Genomic DNA, 12502 nt, shown 5'->3' on the forward strand with positions numbered 1-12502 from the left:
GATGCTCCACTCCATTGTGATTGGGGCTGTCAGGAACCCATTTACCAGCACCTTGCTGCTTATGTCGATGTACAGTGTCTTTATCCAGGGTCAAGGGGATCCCCATCTTCAGTGTCTTGAATAGGGACCAGTGGGACACTCAGTCATAGGTCCTCTCCAAGTCAAGGTTCAGCATGGTGGCATTCAACCCTCTCTCCTATTGGTACTGTAGCATGTCTCACAGTTGCAGCAGGGATCCACAGATCTTTTGCTTTGGCACTATGCACGACTGGTCCTTGTGGATCACCTATAAGTGACTTAAAATGCTTAGCCAAGTCTATAACAGACTTAAAATGCTTAGCCAAGATTTTGGCCAGCAACTTACAGTCAAAGTTCAGGAGTCTCATGGTTCTTCAATCTTTCAAATTTTCCCTCACCCTCTTCTTGTAAAGAAGGGTTATGAGGCCCACCTGGTCCCAGAAAACATTGTAGAGCTCTTTGGGCAGGCTATCTGCCCCAGGAGTCTTACCTTTCTTGAAGCTGTGGAGAGTTTTGTTGATATCCAGAGTCAACTCCTCGACCAGCTTCTGACCTTTCTCCTTTCCGACATGGCTCTTGGGTTCTCTGGGTTTGCAGAGCTCCTGCTAGAAAGCTTCCACCATCTCCAGCATCCCCTCATTCAACTGGTGCTCCACACTCGCTCTATCTACCAGGCTAGTCATGGCCTTTCTCTTGGTCCCTTTTAACCTGCTAAAATAAGCAGACCACTCCTCCCCCTCTTCCACCCAGGGGGCCCAGAACAGAAAGATCTTCTGGGCCTGTTCCCTGTACCAGACTCTGATCTGGCCTTTCACCTCCCGCATGGCCTCCCTCATGGTCAACCCCAAGCTGCCTACTTGTGCAGACTTTTCAACTTGCAGTTTAGGCATTTGTTTTGCTTTCTGTGGTACCATGCCTGCATCCTGCCTGTTGAAAAACTTTTCTTGCTCTCTCTTTTACACTGACCTACCTCTCTGTGTGGTTCTGGTACCTGGGTCTGTGCATTTTCAACCCTGCGTAATGTTGTCTGAACCCTTGCTATATCTTTTTGTCATCCAGAAGGCTTACATTCAGATTCTACATGCCCCTGCCTCTCTAGGGCTGCCTCCTCATTTCTGCTTTCATTGTCAGAAGGCAGTGGTGAGCCACTAGGTTGCATATCTTCTTATTTCCTCTTCACTCCCACAGTTGAGCTGTGCCTTCCTTTCCCACTTCCAATGATTCCCCCTTCTTCACCAGCCTTAAGTGCCTGGCAAACATCAACAAATGGGGCTCCAAACAGTTCACCCAGAATCCCTCTGTTGCCCCCTTTCTCAGTGTGCCTGTTTTGCTTCAAGTATCTGTTCGTGTGCTGCCTTGGCGCGGGTGCCTGGTGATGGGCATGGGGAGGCTTCATGTAACCTCTGACAGGGGCCCCAGTCACCCCAGGGAAGACCCCAAAACTTTCCTGCCATGACTTTGAGTGTTTCTTCAGTGGTGGGGTCTCCCATTGGCGGTCCCTCAAGGTATCCTCCTGATGGATATCCGTGGGGCTCCACCTCCCCTACACCCGTTCCATACGCCAGCCTCCAGCGGGCCACCTGATCTTGATGCAGCCGGCCCTCAGGTCTTGATGACTCCTACCTGTTGCTCAATCTTAGGTATCGGTTGTACTTCTCTTCTTAATGGACCCTGGGGCCGATGGATGTTCCCCTTTCCTGCGGGGCTCTCTTGCTCTCTGCCAGTTGTCTGTTGCTTCTTGCAGGCGGTCCTTTGTTGTATGGCCATCGCCTGGATCCCTCAATGAAGGGTCACAAGCAAGTGAAATAAAACAACAAAATAAAACAGGAGGCAACTGAAGAATGGGCACAGGTCAGCAGGAAACAAAAGGGAAGGACGCCAGGGAAAGAAAGAAAGAAAGAAAGAAAGAAAGAAAGAAAGAAAGAAAGAAAGAAAGAAAGAAAGAAAGAAAGAAAGAAAGAAAGAAAGAAAGAAAGAAAGAAAGAAAGAAAGAAAGAAAGACTACGTATTTATATATTTATTTGTTGTTCATAGTTTCTGATAAATCACTGGGCTCACAGAATACTGTTACATCTTTCTGACTGGCTAACAGAGACTTTTACAACCTGATTTCAGGTTGATCACAAATATGTCTGCACCAGAGAGAGCTTATAGACAAAGCAATTTATCATTTCTGGTACCATGAGCGGTTGTGCTGATTCAGCTAATGTGAAAGAAAGAAAGAAAGAACTGGGTACGAAATTTTTTATCACAAGTTATTACAGGTTCCATTTCTTGGCTGCATCTCAGCTGATTCTGTGGGTTTTCTACTTCTCGTAAGCATGAGGAGAATGGAACATCTGCACCAACCATTACATAGACACCCTCCTTCATATCATTGATAGGAAGTGGAACTCTGCCTCCTCTGTCTAGAGCTGAGGTGATGTTTATGGCATTCAAACGCTCTGGTTGCCATACATTTTTCACTGCTCCAAGAAAATCTCCAAGTACCTCACTTGCTAACATTTCTTCTACATTCATGTTCTTTATGAAGAATTCCGCTTCTGCTGACATTATGTTAATGATTAAATTATGTCTTGCAGTCTCAAAGGTAGAAAGAAAGAAAGATAGATAGATAGATAGATAGATAGATAGATAGATAGATAGATAGATAGATAGATAGATAGATAGATAGATAGATAGATCAGGCTGAACCACCTTGTTATACTGGCTCTGCCCTAGAGCCTGTGCCCTGCTGCATCCCCCAATGCTGCTCTGCTCTCTGCTGGATGGGAGCTTCTCATACCTCTCTCTCTGGGTTAATTCTCTTCCCATGACCTGGTCTATAAGTGTCCGGTATGGGGAGTGTTCACCATCCTCCAGGCTTTTCCCTGCTGTTCTTGGAGCAGGGTCTCTTTCCACACACCGGTGCTGTCCGTGACTGGCATGGGACTTTTTCGCAGCTGTTGCTCCCTAGGCGTCCCTGCTCGATCATAGTTTCCTTTATCTTGCTGGCACTGACTGCCGCTGGCATGGAGAGCATCTGCAGCCTATGCTGCCTCTCCCGCTCTCCCCAGCTCCCAGCTGGTGTCGGCTTTTATCCTGGCCGGCTGGCTATCATCCATGATGTCACGCACCAGCCCCAGCTGTATATAGGCGCGGCTGACGAACCACATGGGTTTTTCTCATCAGCAGCGCTTGTTTGTGGTCTGCAGCCCTAAAGTAGGTAAGTTCTCTTTACTTTTGGGGTTTCTCCTCTGGGGGTGCGTAGCCCCCGTGCTTGTACCCCTGGGACACTCAGCCTGTCGCATATGATTAGTGTGGCCCTGCGACCAGGTTGTCCTGGGCTTCATCTGCATATACATTTTTGGAGCCTCAGGTCTGGGGCTCATGTCTAGAACACCTGGTTCCAGTCATGAATAGAGATCTAGTCAGTTGACAGGCTGGATCCGGCCCGCAGGTCATATTTTGCCCACCCCTGAGGTAAGTGGTGGGACAGGCAGAAGGGCCAAGATGTGGGAGGATAAAGGGCAAGTGTCAAGCTGCTTGCCCCCACTCTGTACCTGCCATACTGTATCCCTCACTGCCTGCTCCCCTAACATTGCTTTCCCTGCTTCAGCAGTGCGGGGCAATGAATTTAAGATGACCTTTCAATAATTCTATTCTATACATGGGAAATTATAAATTTGTAAATTTTTCATATATGCAATCTAATTATCAGAGGGTCATCTTAAATTCCGGGTTATCTTGGATTCAGGTAAATACGATATACAATAACACATGAAAGGCAAGGCTAAAAGTAATGCAGAGGCAGAACTTGATGTCATTCTCGAGAGGCCGTTACATTTCAGAAATAGCTGCATTCATTTTCTGCTGGCAGGGTTTTCAGGACACAGAATCCATGGGGAAAAAATTCAAAATGGGGATATGTTGAAGCTCCTGGAAGGTCCCAGTAACCAATTTTGGGAGATGTGTCTGTGTACATAAAGATATTTAGATAACAAGAATGCTATCTTATTCTCATATTTTTTTCTTGTCTTAAGTTTGATTTATATGTTCAGTACTTTGAAGAAAAAAAATAAAATCTTTGAGCCTTCATGTGGCATTCCTTAAGGCTCCCCAGTTCCTTAGTATCTTCAGACTGTACTGTTTAATGACTGGGTAAGAACTCCTCCATTTTTCAAGGTATCTGTTCTTCTGTTTCTCCATAGAGAAATGCTTGTCATCCTTTCCTAGAATTTGTTTGGACTGTAATCTCTAATCTTACCTTCCTTAAACCCTTTGCAGTGGGAGGATGAAGACGAATTGGGGTTATACCTGTTTGCTAGTATCCAGATACCACTTTTGGACCCGTTCAGTCTAAAAGTGAACATTATTCAAGTGCTGAGAGGTTATTGTAAATTTTTAATCTCCAATTTTTTTTAACAGTGATATGTTGAAGAAAAAATGGTAAATGGAAAAAAGTGTCTATATTAATGTTTGTATATTAAAAATGGAGGAGACTCGAAGCCTGAGAGCCTGGGTTGGATGTCTCTGACTAATGTCATAAAGAATCTCCGTAGATTATGCCAGATTATTATTGTATGTAATTGAGTTTCAAGAGAGATTATACCACAGTTTTGTAATTTAAATTTAGCTGATGTAAAATTCCGAGGAAATCAGGCACTGATAAGCATGCAGTTTCTTTATGGATGCCCACTGTAAACAGTTTCAACTCCATTCCTTTTTTAATAGAACAGATTTTAAGAAGTGGTAACATTTTTTTAAATAAAGAAAGCATTTGTTTCTGATGAAGTTGAGATATGTTGCATTCCTTTCAAAGGGAAATATAAGGCATCTCATTAGCAGCTTTTCTTCGACTAAGGTACCATAGTTGAATTAAAACAGACCAGTAATACAATCTAAATGTTGAAATCCTGTATAGAACACTCAAAAGTTAGGAAGTACAGAAAATTAAGGTTGTTCCTGAATCATTGACCTGAACACATTAGGCATCCTATGCTTTTCATTGTATAAAAGTGCATGAAACAGTTTCTAAAAAATCATTATTCAAAGCAGTCCAGTTTAATAATTTTAGAAGCAGTTGCTACTTTTCAGAGGAAAACACTCTGCAGAATAAGGATATCTCACAAAATCAAAATTTATTTTGTAAGATGCCATCATTTTGTAAGATACCATGGGGTCGGGCTTGATGATTTGGGGTCGGACTCGATGATCTGATGAGGTCCCTTCCAACCCTAGCATCTATGAATCTAATATAATTTATTAATTTTTATTCTTTAATTTTTTCCAGCAAAAGCTGTGCTCCATCAGTTGCTAATGTCTGTGTGTTATCAAATACAGGAGGGGAACAATATGAAGTTTTCATCATGTGTCCCTTTGCTAAGGAAAAAGCCAAACAACTTTTTCTTTACCTATAATACTCTACTTCTAAAAAAGCCAAACCAAACAAAAACCCACCAGTCTATTTACTCCTAAAGGTGCAATCAGTCTCATTTTAGTTAATAGTGAATTGATCTTTTTTAAAAAGTTGGACATAATAGTGTCATGCATGTAAGGCTCTTGGAACATTATGGATCTCTTGAGAGGTTCTATGTGCTTTACCTGGTATTTCACTCACTTAACCTTTTTTTAACAGCTTTCTCTTTACTGATTAACTTTTGAATATATTTTAAAGGCATGCTTACTTTAAAAATTCTTTTTTTTTTTTAGAGGCCCCAAGAAATCTTGTTTCTAGATATAATATAAACATAATTATTGTTTAAATAATTGGACTTTGTTTTTCAAATAATCAATTATCTAGTTCTGTAGCAATCAAAATGATTTTCACAACTTCAGGTTCAGTTTTGCATGCAAATTGAATCAGTTGAGCTAGTGACAAATAGAAACATTGGAAGAAATACCTTTTAAAAATTGTAGGGCATGTTTAAATTATTTAATAAAAATCAATTTTTGTGCTGCCCACAAAAACAATAGCATATCAAAATATTGTTCCAGAATGTAATGTTTCCTAAATTTTGTTAATTTGAAATACATATGCTAGTAACATTAAAAAAAAAAAAAACAACTGCTGGGTGCATTTTTTGTCTGTAATATTAATGTGATTTTTTTTTTTTTTGCCTTGAAGGGTTAATATCATTTGTGCTGTTAGCTTCATTGCTGTTCCTTCCACTTCATTACAGGAAGAAAAAAAAGAACACCCTGGAGAATGCTGGGTTGTTCCCTTGGCTGCTTACACTGTGCTAATGAGGTGCCTTCGGGAAGGGGTAAGGCTCTTTTATTGTCCTCAATAGAATTTCTCCACTGTAATAACCCTTTAGGCATTGTGTGAGGATTGTAGCCTGCAGCAGTGCAGTACCTTGTCAACCAAGTATTGCTCCTGAATTTAAATAATCATGATAAGACCATGACCTACACAGAAGAGTGCAAAAATTGAAATGGCGTTCTCTATTTTTGACATTAATTTAAAGTTACTTGATTTTGGAAGTAAGATAGTAAATAAAAATTACCATTACTTGATTTATGATTTTTAAGATATTTTTTGAGGAATTTTCTGACAACTGGTACAATTTCTGCTGCAACTTAACTTTTCACAGGTTTTTTTAACAGGTTTTTATTCACTTCTTCCCGGTTTAATAAAACACAGTCGATCTATAAGGCTTGAAACACTCCATCATCATCCTGTCAGGTCATCAGTGTCCTATTGAGGCCCAAAAGTGATAAATGTGAAATACTAGTTTTTCTTTGCTACATACTATTTGCCATACACTTCATTTCTTGTGTGACAACTTTGGTATGTTGAAAAAAGAAAAGGATGCCAACATGTATGGTCCCCCACTCGTAAAATGAAAAAAATAATTGAGCAAAGTCGTGTATGGGACTGGCATTTACTGTTTATTTGAGATCATTTGACATTATTTCTGCCCGAGGCAAAGCCGAAGGCTGAAAATATTCCTTGTAGGGATTTAAAAAAAAATCAAGGTAAACTCCTTTCTTCTGAGATCTTTATTGCTTACAGTTTGTGATTAATAAAAGAAATAGCTTGATGACTAAAAAAGATTTTTAAGTGACCAAGAACGCACAGCTGATTTGTTTTTTTTGATTCTTTCCAGATAGTAATATGTACATAGTAAGATGTCATTCTAAGACCTGTTTGTGATAAACCACATAATTATCAACTTAGTAAAGGGAGACTTCATGCTAACTGTAGGTGACCATGTGATAGGAATGATACAGGCATGAATAAGAACATTATTTCTATATAGTAAAACTAATTCTAAATCCTGCAGTGTTTGTTTTCATTGAGACTGTATATTAAATTACTTTCCAAATTATCAAGTATAATGTTCCTGGAAGTTTGTTGCTGAATTGATAGCCCTGTAACCTGAAGTCTGATTGAAAATGACTGAGCACAGTTACCAGTTTCCCATCTTCTGCCTCCATGCACATGCAAAACAAAGCTGCTCAGATGTTTGAATGTGGGTATTGCACATATGTAGTCTTTCTAAACCTTTAAGGAAGGATGCATTTAAAAAATCTAAAATATATAAAAATATATCAAATATACCAAAATAAATCAAAACACCTGGAATGTGATGTAGCATTCTAGATGTTGATCATAGAAGTGGCTACCTTATTGCACTCTTTAATGTTTACAACTCTTAATTCCACCTCAGATCATGAAAGAGCCTATTTCTGTAATTGTGCTTATATCAAGTATTTTTGCATCAGAAGGCTCAATTCTGTCTGATTTATTATTTAAGAATTGCACTTCAACCCAGTATTTTTCTGCTTGAAAAAATCAACTCTCTCTTATTCTATTCCCTATGGAGATCTTTAGGAACTTAATGACATTATAGCATTCTTTCAAAAGCCTCCACCTGCAGACAATAAGTATCTGTCCAGCCTCTCTTGAGATATTTGGTGTTGTCTCTCTAGCAACAGTTGCCTACTACCTGATAAATCTGAAATAAGTGAACTAAAAATATCTGGTGGCTAAGTATGTGTAAGCCTTCTGTCAGGCACAGGATGGCAGTAAAAAGAGCTGAGTTCAGTTTAAAAGCTCTACACAAATTTTCTCTTTTGACTTGAGCCCCCATCTAGAAACCTGGGAAAATAAAAGCATGCAGTATTAAACTATAACAGGGTTTATTGAAGGGGAAGATAAATGGGATGAACAGACAATCTTGGGAAATCTCTTAACAGTCAGTAGCCCATCACAACCAACTATTAACAGTCGATCAGAGTATTCTGTTTTAGAAAGTGTCCTCTCTCATGGGAGGCTTTGCTCTGTCACTGCTGTCATATCTCATCACCACTTGGAGGGAGGGGGTTTGCTATGCTGCTACTGTTTGTAATTCTTTACCACTGGGAGGGGTGGGGGGCAGGGGCTGCTCTGCCATTGCTGTTGTTGCTTGAGACTTGGTGGTAAAATACAGTGCAATCCTAGGGAATCTCCCAAGCTTCCTTTGTCATACCTAAGCTCCACCTCCACCTTAGATCTCCACATAAACCCTCAGCAACATTTATCCAATTTTTCCTTACAGCATCAGTGCCTTATAAATTTTACACTTTTAGAAGGGAGGGCCATTGCACACACAACCTGACTCACCTGGCCCCCTATATTCAGAACTGTTAAAATATGTTATCACAGTCAAAAGAAGCACAAAGTGTTTCCATTCCCATTGAACTTGTACCAGTAAGGGTGTTCAGGTAAGGGATGCAGTTCCCAGCAATCTGAATCTGCATATCAATGTGCATAGGCAGATAAGCACCACAGAGAGGTTGTCACATAAAACACAGGTACATTAATAGGGTTTCATCCTTAACACAGCCAAAAATGTGATGTCCTGGCAAACCAGTAAAACCTCTGTTACATTGATTACCCCTTACTCAACCATGGGGTCATTATGGTTACTCATTTATGGGTTAAAAGAATGGGTTCTTTTGATTCAACTCTAGGTGCAGTATACATTAGGCCAAGAAGATGGTTTAATGACTTTACTAGCTCAATTACTTTACTACCCCAGGTAAGGTTGGTACAGATATAGGAGGGTCTCTGATGAGGAGGAGGCTGAAGGACTCCCATCACTCTTTGCATTTGCATGATTTCATTGTCTTCTGGGATCTGCAGTAAAGGATGCAAACCACTTGTACCCTCAGGAACATGATTCTTACTGTCTTCCATAGTCTTCTATGAATCACAGAATCATAGAAAATTAGGGTTGCAAGGGACCTCAGAGTCTAGCCCAAACCTGTGCTCAGAGCAGGACCTCCCTAACTTTATCATCCCAGCCAAGTTTTTGTCTAGCTGGGTCTTAGAAATCTTCAGGGATGGAAATTCCACAACCTCTCTGGGTAACCTGTTCCAGTGCTTTACTACCTGCCTAGTGAGAGAGTTTTTTCCTGATATCTAACCTAAACTTCCCTTGCTGCAACTTAAGACCATTGCTCCTTGTTCTAAGACCACTGAGAATAGTCTAGCTTCATCCTCTTGGTAACCACTACGGACTTACCAAATCACAATTTCATGTTTTTTGTGCAAAATACAAAATCAGGAGTTTTCTATGAAAAACAGCAAGCCCTTGATTTTGGTGGGCTTGCTAGGAGAGGGGAAAAAAACTTACTGGCAAGTAGGAAAAGGGTGGAAAACTGCAGTCTTGGAGCACAGGGGACAAGGCGGGGGGAAGGCAGGGATCCTTTCAGCAGGCATTGAGGAGGCTGCAAGCAGCTGCACCAGGACTGGAGCCCCAGCCCAGCTTGTTGCCAGTGGTGGGTGAACACGTGCCTTGGGGTGGACAGCAGGGAATCGTAGAATCATAGAAGTAGGGTCGAAAGGGACCTTATAGATCTTCAAGTCCGACCCCCTGCCTGGGCAGGAGGAAAACTGGGCTCCAATGACCCCAGCCAGGTAGGCATCAAGCCGCTTCTTAAAGACCCCCAAGGTAGGACCCAGCACCACTTCCCTTGGAAGTTGGTTCCAGATCCTAGCCGCCCTAACTGTGAAGTAGTTCTTACGGATGTCTAATCTAAACTTACTCTCCAACAACTTGTGGCCGTTATTCCTTGTTATCCCGGGGGGCGCTAGGGGAAGCAAGGTCTCCCCCAAACCCTTCTGGTCCCCCCTAGTGAGTTTATAGACGGTCACCAGGTCCCCCCTCAGCCTTCTCTTGTGAAGGCTGAACAGCCTCTCATTGTAGGGTCTGCCTTGCTGTCCCCGGATCATGCAGGTGGCCCTCCTCTGGACCTTCTCCATGTTGTCCACATCCCTCTTGAAGTGGGGTGCCCAGAACGGGACACAGTACTCTAGCTGTGGCCTGACCAGTGTCACGTAGAGGGGGAGGATCACCTCCTTGGCCCTACTTGAGATGCACCTGTGGATGCATGATAAGGTCCGGTTAGCCCTGCTGACCGTGACCTCCTGTTGTTGGCCCATGTTCATCTTGGAGTCAACGGGGAAGGGGCTGGGGCTCAGCTACCCTGGCCCCTTCCCCACTGGCTGCCCTGACTTGTTGCTGGCAGCGGGTGCATGTGCGCCTTGGATGGAGGGGAAAGATGCTGAGGCGGCATGCCCCCAGCCCCTTCCCCATCAGCTCTGAGGCATGCATGCACTTGCTGCTGGTAGTGAGCTGGGCTGGAGCTCCATGGATCCAGGTGCAGCTGTTTGCAACCTCCCAGCTGCCTGCCACAACTGGCCCGGGCCTGGGCTCTGGGCAGGCCGCTGCAACCAACCACAGAGCCTGGGCTGCTCACAGCAGACAGTGTGGTGGCTGCAAGGATTGAGTGCTTCAGCCTTTCTCTCATCATCTATTACTAAGTTGCTTCCCCAATTCAATAAGGGACCCACACTTCCTGGATCTGCTTCTTGTTGCTGACATACTTGTAGAAGCCCATCTTGTTACCCTTCACGTTCCTTGCTAGCTGCAACTCCAATTGCACTTTGGCCTTCTTCACTTAATCCTGGCATACCTGAGCAATGCTCTTGTACTGCTCCTTAGTCATTTTTTGAAGTTTCTACTTCTTGTAAACTTCCTTTTTGTGTTTTAGCTTGCTGAAGAATTCCCTGCTATGCCAAGCTGGTCTTCTGCTAACTTGCTTGTCTTCCTATGTACTGGGATGCTTTGTTCCTATGCCTCCTGTAAGGTTCCTTTAAAATACAGTTCTCTTGGAGTCCTTTGCCCCTCAGACTGGCCTCCCAGGGGATCCTGCTCATCAGTTCCCTGAGCAAGTCAGTCTGCTTTTCTGAAGGCCTTAATCTGCTGCTCTCCTTTCTTCCTTTTCTCAGGATCCGTAACTCAGTCACATCATGGTTGCTGCTGCCCAAGCTGCCATCCAATTCTACATTCCCAACCAGTTCTTCCCTGTTTGTGAGCAGCAGGTCAAGGAGAGCATGGGCCCTAGTTGGCTTCTCCAGCACTTGTACCAGGAAGTTGTCCTCACCTCTCTCCATAAACTTCCTGGATTTCCTGTGCATGGCTATATTGTCCTCCCATCAGATGTCAGGGTGATTGAAATTCCCCATGAGAACCAGGCCTTTTGAATGGGAAATTTGTGCTAGCTGTTTACAGAAAGCCTCATCCGCCTCATCCTTCTGGTTTGGTGGTCTACAGCAGGCACCCACTATGACATCTCACTTGTTGCTCTCCTCTCCGACCTGAACCCAGAGATATTCAACAGGCTATCTCCCGCTTCATATTGTAGCTCTGAGCAATCATACAACTCTTTTACTTAAAGTGCAGCTCTTTCTCCTTTTCTCCCCTGCCTGTCTAACTTGAACAGTTTATTCCCATTCATGACAATCCTCCTGTCATGCAGTCTATCCCACCAAGTCTCAGTTATTCCAATCACATCATAGTTCTGTGACTTTGAGAAGATTTCCAGTTCTTCCTGTTGTTTCCCAGACTCTGTGCATTCATGTATGTACACCTGAGGTAACTAGCCAATTGCCCCAATTTCTCAGGAAGAATGAAAAGGTCTGCTCTGTTGCTCCCTCCTGTTTGTGCTTTCTCCAGGTTGCCTGCTTCCCCACTTACCTCAGGGCTTTTGTCTCCATCCCCCGGTGAACTTAGTTTAAAGCCCTCCTCACTAGGTTCATGTCTCTGTCTGTGAAGATGCTTTTCCTTCTTTTTGTCAGGTGGATCCTATTTCTTCCTAGCCGTCCTTCTTCTTAAAACTATCCTGTAGCTGAAGAAGTCAGGGCCCTGCTGGTGACACCATCTGTGCAGCCATGCATCGATTTGCAGGATGCACCTGCCCCCGCCTGGGCCCTTTTCCATGACTGGAAAGATCGAGGAGAACACTACCTGAGCCCCTGTCCTCGTCACCCTTGCGCCCAGAGCCCTGTAGTCACTTTTAATCTGCTCAGGGTCACCCCTGGCAGTATCATGAGTGCTCACATGGATGAACAGCATGGTGTAATAATCAGAGGGCCAGATGAGTTTCGGTAGTCCTTCTGTGACATCTCGGATCTGGATTCTGGGAAAGCAGCAGAACTTCCAAGACAACA

At 43.1% G+C, this 12502-nt stretch overlaps 1 protein-coding gene across 4 annotated transcripts in view; it reads left to right on the forward strand.

The window, feature by feature from the left end:
• ULK4 (unc-51 like kinase 4) overlaps positions 1-12502 on the forward strand; it is a 468513-nt gene that overhangs the window by 90337 nt on the left and 365674 nt on the right. For all 4 annotated transcript variants that reach the window (XM_059728765.1, XM_019483511.2, XM_019483510.2 and 1 more), the window contains exon 19: positions 6180-6263. In XM_059728765.1, the coding sequence (XP_059584748.1) occupies positions 6180-6263 (84 nt within the window). The remainder of the gene's footprint in view (positions 1-6179; positions 6264-12502) is intronic.

Source organism: Alligator mississippiensis, chromosome 5 (assembly GCF_030867095.1).
Source record: "Alligator mississippiensis isolate rAllMis1 chromosome 5, rAllMis1, whole genome shotgun sequence".
Classification (NCBI taxonomy): domain Eukaryota; kingdom Metazoa; phylum Chordata; order Crocodylia; family Alligatoridae; genus Alligator; species Alligator mississippiensis.